Raw genomic sequence first — 17,138 nt, 5'->3', positions numbered from 1 at the left:
TGTGCGCGTGTGCGAGGCTTTGTGGCGGCGTCCAATGCTCAAGATGAGACGCGCAGGCTGCGTGTGCATGAGGACGAGCGCGTGGGAGCGCGTGTGGATGTTCAAGCTGCGTGGATGCGCGGGTGGGTGCATAGTATTTGCATATGTAGGAGTAGGGTGTCCATGACTTTGCACAAGTCTGTATTGCTTAGTGGGTTAGTACCGGGTCTTTGACTCGAAGGTCGTGGGTTCGATTCCCACAGATGTTTGCTTTTCTTTTTGCCAACAAGAGAGCATAGTAGGCAGGCTAGAAGCTAAAACTCACTCAATCAATCTTACTTTTGGTTTTGCAATCTCGGCCCGAAGCCGTCTTTAAGTGTTTCAAGCTTTACAGCTCGTAGTCCAACTTCCTTTTGTTGACGCTGCAAACAGTGCGGGCGGTTGCAAACGTACCGCACTGACGCAATTTGTATGCTGTCGTGCAGCCGGGCTGCACGACGAAGCGCCATGCGATCAAGCCGGGCTTGATATCGCGCGCCCGCAGACAGGGTCTGCCGGCGAAGGGACACATTACCGTGCAGCCGGGCTGCACGAAGGAAAATGCGGTCAAGCCGGGCTTGATACCACGCGCCCGCGGACAAGGTCCGCCGGCGAACAACTGTCCACGGCCGGGCCTGGACCAGAACAACAACTGTGCGGAGCCGGACTCCGCACAACAAGAAGACGGCGCAAGCGGAGAACGCTGCGCAAGTCTCGGTCCGGGACCGAGACGCATCAAGAGCAGTCTGCTGGGCAGACTGAGGCGGTGACGCCGGATGTCGAGACGCTAAGCGTCTTGACGCGCACCGATACTGGATTCCAGTATCAGGAAAAGGAACTCGCTAATCCTCCGACGAGGGCGTCGGAGTTGACTTCGCTTCCAGCCATGAGCTGGAAGCGCTTCACGCGCGACTTGCACGATGGATGCATCGAGCAAGTCTGTGTTCTTTCGGACAGCGAAAGAACGGAGAGTGAGAGCGAAGAGCTGAGGCAGCTCTTCATGGGAAGTACCACTGAGAGTGAAGACACTCTCAGTGCGAAGACGAAGCGAGAGCGCTTCAAGGAACAAGGTTGGGACTCGCTGAAGTCGAGTCCCTATTACGAATTGTTGAGGGAGTACAAAGACGTACTCCCGGAAGAGATTCCTGCGGAGCTTCCGCAGGATAAGGGCATTCAGCACGAGATTGATCTCGTGCCGGGCACGAAGTACTGTGTCACGCGGCAGTGGCCACTGCCGCGAGATCAAGTCAAGGCGATCGACGACTTCTTTGAAAGTCGTCGCAAAGCTGGACAAGTGCGGGAATCGAAGTCCCCGCACAGTGCTCCGACGTTCTGTGTCAAAAAGCCACAGGGCGGATGGCGCATCGTTCATGCGTATAACAAGCTGAACGATGCGACGGTACCGGCGCAGACGCCGATACCGCGAAAAGATGTCATCATCGATTCGATGGCCTGGAGCACCGTTTACAGTGCTCTCGACTTGCGAGACGGATTCTATCAGATCCTAATGCGTGAGAGCGACATCCCTCTCACGGCAGTGAGCACGCCAAGTGGCATGCTCTGGGAGTGGCTAGTAATGCCGCAGGGGCTTAAGAACGCCCCTGCGACCTTCAACAGGTGCGTGACGCACTTGTTGCGCTCGGTGCGCGTCTTTGCGCCGAGCTACTTCGATGATTTGTTCATCCACAGCCGGGCTGTGGACGGGAAGACCGACGTAGAGATGCACAGGGTGCATCTCCGGAAACTACTTGAGCTTATGCGAAAGCATAAGCTCTACGCGAACCTGAAGAAGTGTATCTTCGGGGAGAGCGAGATACCCGTCCTCGGGTGTCTCGTAGGGAAAAATGGTGTTCGCCCTGACCCGGAAAAGGTCAGAGTGATTAATGAATGGTCAACGCCTTCAAGTGTCAAGGAACTGAGGCAGTTCCTTGGCTTGGCCACGTACTTATGCAAGTACGTGGAGGATTACGCGGGCAAGATTCGCCCGCTGTCACAGCTTCTTAAGAAGGAAGCTGTGTGGAATTGGACAACCGATTGCCAAAAGGCATTCGATGCAGTCAAGCAGGGCTTGACTGAGGCACCGATCTTGGCAGTGTCTGACCAAGATCGTCCATTCCACGTCGTATGTGACGCATCCGATTTTGCGATCGGATGTGCGTTGATGCAGCACGATCACGAGGGCCGTGATCGTGTCGTCTATTACCAGTCGCGTCAGCTGAAAGCAGCTGAGCGTAATTATCCGGTGCATGACAAGGAACTTCTTGCCATGAAGTATGCACTCGCAAAGTTCCGAGTGTATTTGCTTGGGAGTAGACCATTTGTGGTCTACACCGACCATGCATCATTGCGCACCGCAGTGAAATCACCACACATATCACAAAGAATGGTGAGATGGCTCTCATTCTTTGCGGAGTATAACTTCCGGGTTGAATACAAACCCGGAAGATTGAATGTAGTGGCCGACGCGTTATCACGTCGGCCGGACTATGCAGAAACTGCCGACGTCAATGCAATTGACGTCATGCGATCGAGCAAACCCATATCGTCTCTGTTGGACGATGTGAAGGCCGCGTACGCGCACGACGCGGACACGAAGCTCTTGCTGGCCTATGGCACAGCGCCTTCTGACAAGTCCCGTCAGAAGCTGCCCAAGCACCTTCGAGCGCGTGCACACCGCTTTCGTGTGCACGACGGACTACTGCTTTACAATGCAGTCGACGACAACGCGGATCGCGTTGTCGTGCCAAATGACCATGACCTGCGACTCAGGATCATGTACGAGTATCACGATGCCCTGTCTGCGGGACATCTCGGACGTGAGAAGACATACGTTCTTCTTACGCGTGACTTATACTGGCACCACCAGTACAAGTGGGTGCGCAAGTACGTCCGTGCTTGCGAGGTGTGCCAACGCGTAAAGCCTGCGCCGTTTGCGCAGGCTCCATTGCAATCGCTACCGACTCCGTCGGAGTGTTGGAAGTCCATGTCATTGGACTTCATCTTTGGTCTTCCCCCGGACAGCGGAGGGAATACCGGTGTTGTGGTCTTCGTCGACCGCTTCAGCAAGATGGTACATCTTGCTGCGGTGCCGGCAGAAGTGACTGCGAAGCAGACGGCTCGTCTGTTCGTTGACATGGTGTTCAAACACCATGGCATGCAGACCGACATTGTGTCGGACCGAGACCCACGCTTCACAGCGAACCTGTGGCAAGAAGTGTTTACACTTCTTGGGAGCCAGCTTTTAATGTCGACTGCGGACCACCCGCAGACGGACGGCCAAACCGAGCGCGTGAACCGCGTGCTCGTCGACACTCTGAAGAGCTACGCTCACTCGTTCCAATACTGGAGCGAGTGTTTGTCGATGGCGGAATTCGCCATCAACAACTCGGTGCATGCCTCGGCCGGGCATACACCGTTTTATGTGAATGCCATGCGGCATCCCCGTCTGCCGAGTTTACTCGGAGTGGTGGCTCCCACTTTAAGTGGGGGGGGGGACCTACGACTGCAACACAGCAGTCGCAAAAAGCCGCTGACACCTGCACAGTGTCAGCCGCGACAACAAGGAATAAGACAACCAGGTCTGCGCGGGGCGCAGACCTTGGCAGGAAGAACCACGCAGAGGCCGGGCCTCTTGCGGAGAGCGAGCTGAACGAGTTCAGCTCGGATGCGATTGACTTCATCAATAAAAGACAAGCCGTAATTCGGTTTGTCCAGGACACGATTGCAGCTTCTGTGGATAAACAGAAGCTGAACGCCGATAATATTGGCAGGGGCAACACAAATGAATTCAAAGTGGATTCATTGGTTTTGTTATCTACTCAAAACCTGCCTAAACATGCAGTTTCCGATTTCGGAGCAAGTAAGCTTGCTCCGCGCTTCATCGGGCCATTCACGGTAATGGCACGCCACGGTAACGCATACACGCTAGACATACCGTCTAGCTTACCTTCTGTTGCAATGGCAGTCTTAAGCTTGGTCGTGCTCATTGCGGATGAACACGGATCTCCCCAACACAAACAATTGACAAGCAGTCAATGTTTATTGACGTGTCGAGACCGACACGTCTAAGCTTAACGGGGGATGGTGTAACGGGGTTACACACACAAGTGACAACTGTCACTTGTGCATGACAACGATTACAAGTGACAATTGTCACCAATTGTCACTTATGGTTTAACAGATAAATATCTGTTAAAGGTTTTAGATACTTCCTCACCTTGGTGTAAGTCACACCAATGGATACATTGAAGTGGGCCACCACAATGAGTGGTCCACACCTACCCAAAGATCCTATTGGTAGAAAGCAGCATCTTTCTACCAATTAGAGACGTGCATATTGGCGGGGCTCTGACAGCCAGCCGCTGTCAACCCCTTTAATAGATGATAAACAGTTTTTAGCAGATTTAGGAGGAAGATCAATTTACAAACAATACAGTTCTCATTTTACCTTAAACTAGCTACTTGGTGTTTTATTTGATTTATACTATACTTGTGGACTCAAGTATAATTAATTCAAATTATTAATAAACTCCTACGCTTCCTCATACACGTAGCGCGACGTGTAAGCTAAAGTAGTGAGCCAAAGTAGGCCCACTACACGAATCGTGGGGATTGTACTATCACGGTGAGCGCCCGTTTTATCCTTCCGGAACTTCTTTAGTACCATGGTGTGGAAGACCGGGTGGGTACCCAATTCTTTTGGCAGATCGAGCTCATAAGACGCGCCGTCATGCAAGACTGCAATAACTTCGTAGGGCCCAATCCATTTTGCTGCGAATGCTCGTCTGACCGCCGCGACCGTCACTGGGTTGAAGTTCTTGGTAGAGATCAAAACCATGTCGCCCTCATCAAATTTCTGGTCCCGCCGCCCTCGGTCATACAGAAGTTTCAATTTTTCAGCTCCCCCGCGAATTTTTGCTTGTAGTTCTCGAAGAATCTTTCCTGCTGCTGTAAAAATGTCACCGCCGGTGTTTTTTCTAGGTTCGCAAGTTGAAGCTCTGCCGGTACTCGTGGATTGTATCCTAAGTCTGCATAGAATGGGGACATGCAGATCGTCGACTGGTGCTGGCGGTTGTAGGCGAATTCTGCTAGCGCCAAGTGAACGTCCCAGTCATTCTGATAGCCGCTCACATAGTGTCTGAGGTAAGTTGACAAAATAGCATTTGTCCTTTCCACCTCCCGTCCGTGCGCTGGTGGTGTGCCGTTGCCAGATTCAGTTTGGTCCCCAGCATTTTTGCGCACTCCCCCCTAGAATTTTGATGTACATTTGGAGTCTCGATCCGATGTGATGTCTGCTGGCAGCCCATGTAATCGCACGTAGTGGTCAATAAAAGTTTTGCCAGTAATTACGCTGAGATGTCACTCACTGTGCTACGAAATGAGCCCTTTTCGTTAATCGATCTGCAATGACCATAATTGAGTCGAACTCGGTGCTGGTCATTGGTAGACCGGTCATGAAGTCGATACCAATTGATGACCATCGGGTGGTTGGAACTTTTAATGGATGTAGTAGTCCTGGGGGTTTTCCGGGCCGCGCCTTGTTCCGCTGACAGGATTCGCATGTCGCCACGTACTCTTTCACTCGTTTCTGCGATTTTTTCCAGTAGAAGCGCTCGGCGACCGCTTTGCTTGTCTTTTCGATACCTGGGTGGCCTGCTGTAGCAATGTCGTGTAGTTCCCAGTGGATCGTGTTCTGAACCTCGATGTCATCCGCCGGGTTTTAGCTGCTCCTGCATGCGACACAGTACAATTTGGTCCTTTTCATCAAACACAAATTTTCCTGCCGCCTCGACCTCCTTTCGGACGGCCCAATCTCTTGCAATTCCTGAACGGCGTTGAGCTCTCCGGATTCGAGTCACTAGTGTAGTTGGTTTCAGACGACGAACCGCACACATTTGCTTGTTCTTGCGATCCAAAAAATCAATCTCGAAGTCCTGTCGACGGCTTAACGCATCTGCCGCAGTGTTGGTTACTCCAGGAATGTGCCTAAAACGCAGGTGAAATTCTGCAAGTAGATCGTACCACCTACAGATGCGCCGATTGATTGTTTTCTGCGTGAGGACGCGCTCGAGGGGGTGATGATCTGTTTTGACAGTGCACCCTCCATCAAGAAGATAGATGCGCCAGATGTTCAAACAGTGAACTATTGCTAGCATCTCCTGCTCGTGTGTAGGATAATTCAGCTCGGCTGTATTCATTTTTCGGCCACAGAAAGCAACAGGTTTCTCCATTTCTCCTGTTCCGTCGTGCGACCGCACGTGCTGTAGTAGAACCCCACCGACTGCTAATCGAGATGCATCTGTGCGTAGCAGGAAGGGTTTTGAAAAGTCAGGTAGTGCTAACACTGGCGTCTCGCTGAGTGGGACTTTTAGCGCCTCAAAGGCGTTAACACGAGCTGGTGTCCACTCCGATTCCTTCTTGTCCTTCTTTTTTACCATTTCGAAGAGAGGAGCGCTGAATTCCGAGTAGCGATGACAGGAACGCTGCACGTAGACCGTAGTACCAATGAACGATTGTAAGTTCGAGATGGATTGAGGCAGCGGCCATTCACGCACAACTCGGACTTATCTGGATCGATTCGAACTCCTTCGCGACCGGCAAAATCACCGAGGCAAGGAATTTCCTGTGCACAAATGATCGACTTTGACAGCTTCAGGTACAGTTTTTTTCTCGCGGCACCTCTCGAACACGCGACGCACTGCAGTGTGATAGGAGTCGATGTCCTCGTGCTTAGTTAAAACATAAATATCGTCGAAGTACGTCGCAACGCACTCTCGCATATCTTCGAAAATCCTTTGCACGATACGGTTGAACGTTGCAGGGGCATTGCTCAGGCCCATCGGGACGGCGATGTACTCAAATAGTCCATCCGGTGTCTGGAAATCCGTGTAAGGTATATCTTTTGACCTCATACGCATCTGATAGTAGCCTGACAGCAAATCGAAGCAACTATACCAGAACGCGCCACTCATCCGGTCGAAAATCGAGTCCTTCCTCGGCATTGGTGTTGACTGCCGGACTGTCTTCGCGTTCATCGTCCTGTAGTCATGCACTACCCGCCAGCCTACTGGTTTCCTGATACAGAAAGTTGATGCACCGTGAGGGGATATGCTCGGGCGGATCAATCCTGCTCGAAGCATTTCCTTTACCCATTCGCGAAGTGCGCGTTCCTGCTAGGGACTCAGTCGCCACTGAGGTTGATAAACAGCCCCTGTTCCAGGCAGAACCTCCATCTCGTGTTCGCCGTGTGCCGGTAGGCCTGGTGGCACTTCATTCTTGAAGATGTCTTCAAATTCACATACGAGAGGGCAACCTGGTTGTCCACAGAAGCTTGCTTTGTCTGTCTTAACCTGGCGCACCTGCTTTTCGAGCTGCTTACTTGCTTGCGCGAACTGCAAGACCCCCAAAGTATTCCCGTCTCCTCCATGTACAGCGCGTTAATAGTCTCTTCGGGAATAATTGCCACGAACGCCACGTCGTCTTTTCGGATAACCTTGTTTGCCTACTGTAGAGTGATCTGCTTCGTGACCCCAAAACGCTTACTGTAGAAAAATCTTTTTTCAGGCGGCAACGTGGGAGGTATGAGCCACTTCTTTGCCTTGCGTTCAACTTTATTAACACTTGCCTTGGCCTCTTGGACGAATGCTACCTTGGAAAGTATCCGATCGGTTTCCCAGTCAATTATTGGTCGCGCTAGCCGCTTCCACGGCACTCCCACCATGAGTTCACACTCGTTCGGGATATGACACAGGTAAAACTCATGCTGAAGAGCTGGAAGCTCTTCGACGAAGACAGTCAGTTGGAGTGTCCTCTGACGCACGGACTCGGTCTTCCCATTTGCATACGTCACCGACATTGCTCCATGATCAACGACATCGTTCATCCAGCCTAGATTCTCCACAAAACGCTCCGAAATACCGCAAAAGTCTGCTCCTTCGTCAAAAAATGTTCTCGCAGGTGCCGATCTCGAATGTTTCTCGCAGCGCACTGTTTTGATCAAGTAGCGCTCGGGTATTTGAACTCCGTCGCCTTCTCCTGACAGGAAATACATGCTGTTTGCTCTCGTTCCTGGATCAAATACACGATACTGGTCACCGCTGTTGGCTTTGTCTGGTCTTGAGCCGCCACCCTCAAGACCCCTTAGTTTAAATCCGACTTAATCTTGGCCATATCACTCTGGATCGCGTTTAGCACTGCCCACGTTTTGTTGTTGTCGTTCTGGGACGCTGAATTTCCGATGGATGTCGTGAGACTGGACCCTGGCTACATCAGGCAACGCTACAGAATCCTTGCATGTGCAGGAAGCGGTTGGCTTCTGCCACCGCCGCTCGGAGGTCATGACCACTTTGACCAGGGCGCGACGGCATGTAGCTCGACCTCTCAAACGTCGCCACGTGTGGTGTTTTGAGTGCGTTGAATTGATTCGCGCCATAGGGATTTTAAACGATACAATTGGCGTAGTTGACACAACGCCATCGAGAATATTGAGCTTAGTGAAAGCTGGCATTGTTGAGGAGCTTGAAATATGTAATTCGTAGGTCACCCCTCAGTAAAATCAAGATTTGCTCGCATATGTCGATGCAAGTGATTTGCACTTTGTGCTATTGAAGTGACGCCTAAGGACTACGACGATACGGTACTCAGGTAAAATGCACTTTTCGGGCGCCGGGAACGTGATCATATCTTAGAACCCTAACCGATTTTAGGAACTAATATTTTGATTGCTGTAAAAAGGGTAGTAGACTGCGTAAATACGAGTACTGGATGCCCCTATAATGATGTGATTGGATAGGGGGGCTTCGCCCCAAACATAAAGATAACATCAGTGCGCCATTCATTTGCGAAGGATACGAACGCACGAAGAAACCTGCGGGGTGACCAAATAGTGGCCCGCCCACTACTTGGGTGGAGACGGTCTATATTTAATGTACACACAGATAACCTAGTGAAAACGCGCACAACCGTTTACTGGTACTAAAAGCTGATCGCACCAGTAAGTAAGTGAGTAAGGACTATACAAGTAAGGAAGTGATTTTTCCAAAACGTAAGTAAAATGGGAACATGAGTATAAATGTCTCAAAGTAAGAAGTGAGTAAGTTCGTTAAGTCATTTGCCTACTCCTCATTTACGATGTCAGCAAAAACACCGGCCAAAATTCCTACGATCTAAAACAATGACGTAGTTACTGGCTACGAAACAACGTCAATCGGCCTCATGAAGGATTTGTTATACCTTGGAATTCGTCCGGTATGTGCAACTCCAAAATCTTCATAATTATCATTTTACATGCTTCACGAGACGTTGCTACCCGTACAAGTTCAACATGATGGGGGCATAGACTGCTGTAAATATCAACACAACAACATTCGACGTACATGCTTAAAAGCTTTTAGAAAAGAGCGACCTTGATGGGACTCGAACCCACAACCCCCTGATTAGAAGTCAGATGCGCTATCCATTGCGCCACAAGGTCATATGCTAAACGGGTATCACACATTTACTTAAGAAAGTTACTAAGTTAGAGTTGACAAATTTATTATTATGATTATGATATTATTTTACAATTATTAAGCTGCCTGTCTGTGCAGGCTCTGAGTTGACTTTGGAAAACGTAAGTCCCTCTCACCGACGAGTCGGAGACTTGATGTAATTGGCTGAAAATAGCAGAGCGTCCGTACGGTTGTTATTGAGGAGTTGGAACGCGGGCAAAGAGTAGGGTAAATACATGAATAGCTTGGGTAACACGTGTATGACTGGTCTAGCATCCTGTATATCGTGTACTAAATCAGTTAAGAGATGCAGTGTTCTTTATAGGTGTTGGTAACCCAGAACATGTCGTTCTAGATGTTGAAATCGGTGTACGGGGTGCCTTGCGGTGTTGGAGATAAGAAGACGGGTAGCGGGGGGTGGCGCGCGTGAAGCATTCTCATTGACTGTACTATCGTTGTTGGTACGGATGGTTATGGCGATGAAATACGAGTTGAGGTGGCAGCGGTGACGATTGAAGTCGGGCCTGCTAAAGTTATGGCTGTTGACGTTAGCGCGACTGAAGTCGTGGTAGGTAAGGTTGATGTACAAGTCGTAGCGATTGCGGTCGAAGTGGTTGAAGTCGTGACAGCTGGAACCTCAGGAGGGACCGGAAGGAGGTGTGCTATTGACTACTGATTTTTGACGCTTCCTCTGCTTGAATAGAAATGATCTGATGCCCATGTGTTCAACTTGGCGTATTAATCTGAGCACTGTGGTAAGTTTGAGCTGACTTGTTCTACGCTTCTTCCAACTCGATTTTAATCGTACTGCTTGGTATCCAATATTGAATAGCTCGATGGTGTGTGCTCCATCGCGATTTTCTGGTAGCGGAATGTTCAACTTGGCTTCAATGGCGTTCACTATGTGTCGCATCATTATCGACCATTCCGACAATACTGCTTTCTTTTTTGTGGGTCTAGATCATCGGATGATATAGCACTGCACGGTGGTAGCCACGTCTAGAATCACTAAACCACCTTCCACAGAAAACTGCTTCATGCCATCACCATACTCCTCGGGTAGTGTGATCACCTACCTTCAAACGATACAAATTCTTTATAGCGCTGCGAAAACCACCCAAAGTACCCGACTTCGCTGTTCGACGTTTGTGCACCAAAAACTGCTCAAATATTGCAGGCGTAAACTGCACGAGCGAGATTCAGGTCGTCATTCGTGTCAAAATATGCGAGCCTGGAGACGCCACTGTGGACATTGTTATCACAAAGGCGGATGTTGAACCCGTGGCACAGGAGGCAGCCAGGTTGGGGCTCACGGAGTGGACTGACCTGTGCTGAATTATACTACAGTCTCGACGAAGGTTAAAAGGTCAAAAATACTGAGAAGAGACGGCGGCGCAACGTAGAATCCGGCAAGGCAGCTAGAACCTGCTCGAAGAAGCTGTCTGCTGCCTCCAACTGTTGAAGCAATTGTCGCGAAACAGGCGACACAAGTTGGTGACGTCCTCTCCAGGCAAGGTTTGCGTTACTTCAAGATAGCCGAATGCTTCGTCAAATGCATGCTTGCGGTTCATTCACTTAGTGCAGGCGACGATGCTTGTTTGCACGCGCAACGACACATCCCACGATCTGCCGATCCGTACGTAGAGAGAGAACCCAAGGTATCACCGAACTACTCCAGTAACAACTCGGACAATTCCAGCAAAATGTTGCGGGCAGAAGAGTTTGCGGTGTCAGGAATAGAGTTTCGGAGCGCTTTGTCGTAGCGGTACTGCTGGTCGACGGAATGCGCGAAGACTTGTGAACAGATCGGAGACGGGGTGACGAAACGGATAATCTGGTTGCTTACGCTTGGGCATAAGCAGACGGTGATGGGAAGCGACAAAAAAGGGAACCTGGTGCTGACAGACCCGGCTTAGAGAAAGTATGTGTAGTGGTAGACGTTATCCCTGGTGGACCCGTTGGCGGGGAAATCTCTCCACGGACCTAACTGCAAGTTCTCACCAATCACGCCCCTATGTAGACCAGACGCTCGTACAAGACTCAGGCAAAATTCAAACGGTAAACCGTAGGATGAGAGGTCGCAACGAACTGGCAGAAGAGCAGAGGAAGTAGACGACAAGAGCGAAGATCCACTGAGGATGGCTTGAAGAGTCGTAAGGCGCGGTCTTGGGTGGAGGCGGCTTGAGAGTGAAGACTCACGTGGAAGTTGGTAAAAGAGAAAGTGAGATTGAAATTGTTAATTGTTTGTCGGCTATGGGCTGCCTCGAGGAGATAACACCTAGTTACCCTATGTAATTATATGCATTTCACTATACTAGATTCTCCGTAGTCCTTGAAATTGAATCTTGATGGTAGACAACGACCGCGGTTCACCTGTACAGGTCCGAGGTCTTATTTGAATAGTGTATAGTAGTTCCAAATGAAAAGAATGAATGTAGAAGTCATGCACTCCTTAATTCTGTTCGCTCAAATACAAATATTACTTGTGATCAGGCGTGTACCTGTACGGTAACTTAGTGATGGGAATTCGAAAGAGTAGCACTCGATGCTTCAGCGTCACAACCGAGGGCCGTGACGCTGGTGCGTCGTTACAAGGAATGCCAATATCGACGAAAGGGCTAGCCGAGAAGACCTCGATTTCCTCTCATCACCTCCAAGCTTCTGACTTAGAGAGCGTTTAAAGCGCTCCCACCACCACATTACGTAGGCATGGGAGTTTGACCATATTTTAGGACAAACACAGGGGGAGAAGTCATAGATGGAGAAGTAGACTTGCTTTCGCTTTTTTATGCCAGGGAAATCTCACAGTATATTAAATAAATACCCCTGAAGCGCTTTTTCGTCTGGAATGTCTTCATCATTTATTGACCTTCCTAGTGGTGAAGTCAAACAGAAGTTTTGATGTTTTGTGTTAGAGTTGGACCTGCTCGTCGATTGCACCCAAATCTTTTGACGCGTCATCCAGCCCAAGCTGTTGAGTCGTGACTTCTCCCCCAGCTGATGCAGAGTCGTGCCGTATATCACAGCGGCAACAACAGCACTGACTCTACGTTGGTGTTATTTTCATCCAATCATAGAGCAATGTGATTTAGCTGATTAGTAGCTAAATTTATATATATGCACAAACACAATACCACATATTTTCGTCCAATCAAAAATATGAAAGGTGTAACCGCACGGGCAGTCGGAGAATATACTTATAATGCTGAAGATAAAGTAACATTACGATTTTGTTTTCAGTGGTTCTCGAAGATAATATTTGGCAGTTCGGACAATGTGTAACTACTTGTATGTTAGTCACAGGAGTGATAAAGATCACATGTTTAGGCGAACTTAGCCAACGTTACAAAATTAATCCTATAAATGTGCTGTGTTTCCATCACCCACAACGATGACAACGAATTTAGAGCTCACAAAAAGGATATGTTGATGCTAAAGACTTAGGCAGATTGGAGAAAGTTGGGCTCGGATTCCTGGTGTTATTAAGCGCGAAACCTCTGCCTACTCTTGCATTTTATACGGCCTTCGAGACAAAGTTGCGTCCTTGCATCATTATACCGTTTAAGGCCATGACCAGGAGGGATCCTGTGCGTCACCTTGCTTTCCGAAACTGGCTTGAAGGACTGCAATCGAAATCAACTTGTGGTTACCCTCACTCTAGGCCTGGATTTTTTTCTTTAGTTCACTGGTCAGGCGGACCAAGTGATTCAGTCTATCATGGGTACGGCGCGATCGCGCAGGTGATCGTTCAGCCGGGGGCAGTACGTGATGGAGTCATCCCTTTCGGCGTAAAGCGATTCCGTGTGTGATATGCACATCCGTGATGCCGACAACATACAAATACAATACTTCCGTTATCGCCTCTTTGTAACCCCCACCAGAACGTCGTTACTTTCAAAGCGATAACGACGCCGGAATTATATAATATATTAAATATATCTACTCGTGTAGCAAGCATTACAACGCCAAAATAATGAACACTCTTCTCACGCACCAGCTAGTGCTTAACCGCCCGCGATTTGGACATGAGTTTGTATCCGTCTTGAAGTCTTCACAATCTTGTCCGCTGGGACCACCACGGCTGCGGTGTGGGTATTCCATTCGACATCTTCGTAGTTGGTCAGGATGTAAGCTTGCCTTGTATAATAGCGTCGGTTGCAATTCAGTCCAGCACCGTATGCATATTGAGGCGAATATACCTTCTGCAGCCCGACTGTGATCGGGCAGGTACGGTTGAGCGTGATGTGGTCATCAACCCACTCGTAAGAGAAGTTATCTGCGCGGTGCACATGGAGATCGAATTTTTATCGTCAACCAAGTTTGACATTACGCACTCGACACCCCCATCAGAATGTGGGACTTAATCCCTACGTTGGCAACCCTGCAGGCAACTAGCACCGTCTGGGTGCGACACGCAAGTTTGGTACATCAAATCAAATCGATGCTTTTTGACGGATCAATGTTTTCTATCACATCTCTAAGGTTTGTTGTTCTTCACAGCATCACCATCGATAGCAGCGTCGTGGTCCTTGGATTGGCCCCACATACTGAATATGTCATAACACATTCAACTCATACATTACATATGCGTTATCTCAGAATTTTTGAGAACCCGTTCCGCTTGCTTCTCGGGGTAGGTAACAACGGGAGGGAATTCATGCTTGGCGATGACAGCTTGAATGACAGATCGTGCAAAGGTTTGCGTTTCTTTGGGATATTTTAACTGAACTTGCAGTTGCTCACGTACAGCATTTCGGGGTAGCCCGTAAATTCGGTCTAGCTAGACTGCCCTGCTGGACCTGTTACTTTGAATGCACGCTTACCACTTGTAAGAAAAGGTAACCAGCAAGTTTCAGCTGATGACAGCTCGGGACGCATGCACAGCGAGCATTTCGATGTCGGGCATACTTGTGGCTAGTGCCGCGGAGGATCGCCACAGCGCTCGATATACTATAAATATAAAACTTGCGACGCTCCTTCGACCATTCATCTTGGAATTTGTATGAGCGTAAACAACTTGCACTTACGATTTCTTTTATTACATTACTGGCAGGTGCCAAAAGACTCGCACGTTTGCAAGACCGCAACTTGGGTGCTATTTCGCCAACGATGTAGTGAGAGCTGTCATCACACTCCTGATACAAAATTTGACATCCTAATTAGACTGGGCTCCATCGATTTAACCTCTTGTATCGACGACTACAGAGGCCAATCGTATGAATCAAGCTTTCAACCAGTAACCAGCCGATTTAGCTAGAGCCCGCTGATTGCTAATGCCCAATTCGCAATCGGCATTCGATCTTTGTAGATATATCAGCCGCAAGTAATTCTGAGGGCAATCGTTGGAGTGTCTGTTGCAGTAGCGTGTTTAATTAAGTCTAACATGTTACGATTCAGGTCTGCAGCACAGCTCTTAGTAGAACTCAAGGCGAAGGACAGTGTAACGCAGGAGACTGATCCTATTCTTACTTAACCCCTTCAACCCGATGTGCTGTATAAGATGTGTTAGCAAATCACCCAGATAGGATAAATTTCAAATCTAAGCTGTATATATACAGCATAAGAAATTGCTATACTTAAAGTTTGTATGCTTGGAGCTCTTTGTGAGCGTGTCTCTATCACTGCCTATACAAAGATCAAGTCAAACCAAACCAATATTTCTGTTCACAGCTCACATAGATGCATGCGGGAAGGTCCGTCGTCTATGTTCAACTTTTAAGATTATTAACTGCCAGAGTATGGCACACAAACGCTACATCACCTACTAATTATTACAGACTTCGTCTGAGTGGTCAGCAGCAACCTCCCTCATTTTTCGCCTCACGTTCGAGATCGGCGGCCAACAGAACAAATGGCCGGAGCCCGCGAGAAACGACGAGCGTCCCGCATAATGCGCGGCGGGACGACAACCTGGAAGGCCGTTTGGAGGAAGCTGAAAGCGAGTGGGTGGACGCACAAACTCCCACCAACACGTTCCATCGAGACACGGTGAAATTCATCCCCCCAGGCGGGAATGCGGCCGAAACCGAAGGCAAGAACTATTTTTTGGGCGAAGACCGCGTCCTTGAGCACTATTCCTCTGGTATGTAATAAATTTGGTTTGTTATATAGGGTAGTAGCTTATGCAGTGTTGTGTTTGCTGCTTGCAGTCCACTCGAAAGAAGCCGTCCAAGCTCGGAGTGCAGCTTGCGCTGCAAAAGGTATGTCGACGAATTTATGCTATTATATTGAATGACTTTCTAACTTGGTGAGCGTTATGTATCGGTGCTGTAGATCCTATCGCTCCAGGAGAAGAAAGCGAGGTCGGAGACGCCCGCGCCCATTGGGTTGCGGATAGCACCGCCACCCGAAATTGCAGATCAGGCGGTTCCCGCGCCTTCGGAGACATCGGATGAAGTGACGACACGCGCTCTGACAACCCTCGCTTCGGCAGCAGTGGACCAAGCTGCTACCCCATCGCCGTCACAGCGACGCGCAGCAGGAAACCATTCACCGGGTTAGTATCTGTTTATCAAGTATGTGCTCATCATGCGTATTGTATATCAATAGGTGGTGCGAGCGCGGACAGCGATGACGATGACGACGAAGAAGAAGCTCAGTATCATTTGGTGTCATTCACACCCCGAGTAGCGCGGTCCAGATCGCCTGCTGAATCTTCAGCGCGTGGTGCTTCTCTCTTTGGATCGCCGGACGATGATGGAGCTACCATTGCTTCCGATGACGAGAGCGACGACGATCAGCCCAAGCTTAGTTGTTATGGTTATGGTGTATACGATACGCTATATACTATATTATACAGTTTATTCTTACGCTGTATATGATGGGCTGTGTTGCATGTGCTTCAGGTGGTAGCATCATGTCAAGTGATTCAGGGGATGACCTTAATTGAGTCGATTATGGAGACGATCCGGACGAATTATGGGAACTTAATTCCGGTGATGAGCCTACAGAAGACGACATTGTCGACAAAGATGAATCAGATATTGACGAAGATGACTATGGCGACCAGCGTGAGATAGCTGAAGAAGAAGATGAAGATCTCAACTCAATCGCAGCCATTTCGGAACGGCACTTTGCAAAGAAGTTTCTGGAGTTTGGGAGGAGCTGAGAAGGTGTTGGGGCTCTTTTCTTTTTCATCATGCCCGTGGCTCTATGGCACCACATTGCCGTATGCTGCAACGACTACAAGCGTGGACAGCTTGAAGCGCGAGTGGAAACATACATTGAGCGGAGAAAGAGAATGCTACGTCGCCGACCCGACGAGGATACACCTATTCGGACGAGGAGTGACTCCGCATGAGCTTGATGGCCGTCAAACAGATTCTACCGCATGAGCTCTGCGTCTTCGTCGGGCTGCTGTTGGCTCGAGCGATTCAGCCAGACCGCGAGAAGATCTCCAATCACTGGAAGCGGGCGGACGAGAGTTGCAGAGCGCAATGTCTCTTCGCAAATTCTATGAAGCGTGGTCGTTTCATGGAGATATCGCAAATTTTGCACTTCTCCAGTAACATGGAGTGCTAATCGGGGTTAATAACTGTGATAACTGATGTGTAAGAAGTCCGTAAAAAGGCGGCCGTCGCCGCGCTCCATTGCAGGACACACATGACAGTCAGTACGATACTCTCTCCATAG

At 49.2% G+C, this 17,138-nt stretch overlaps 1 protein-coding gene across 1 annotated transcript; it reads left to right on the top strand.

Moving 5' to 3' along the window:
• Window positions 1-34: 34 nt before the first annotated feature.
• IUM83_08263 (reverse transcriptase) lies at window positions 35-16,395 on the top strand (the record flags this gene model as incomplete). The annotated part of the gene is made up of 6 exons (XM_067932626.1): window positions 35-122; window positions 465-3,406; window positions 15,656-15,706; window positions 15,780-16,002; window positions 16,056-16,265; window positions 16,352-16,395. The coding sequence occupies 6 exons, from the start codon at window positions 35-37 to the stop codon at window positions 16,393-16,395; spliced, it is 3,558 nt and encodes a 1,185-aa protein (XP_067790087.1).
• Between the last annotated feature and the right edge of the window lie 743 nt (window positions 16,396-17,138).

The sequence above is a fragment of the Phytophthora cinnamomi genome (assembly GCF_018691715.1).
Source record: "Phytophthora cinnamomi strain GKB4 chromosome Unknown Contig49, whole genome shotgun sequence".
Classification (NCBI taxonomy): Eukaryota; Oomycota; class Peronosporomycetes; order Peronosporales; family Peronosporaceae; genus Phytophthora; species Phytophthora cinnamomi.
The sequence above is the reverse complement of the archived record's forward strand: the minus strand, read 5'-3'. Positions and strand labels throughout refer to the sequence as shown.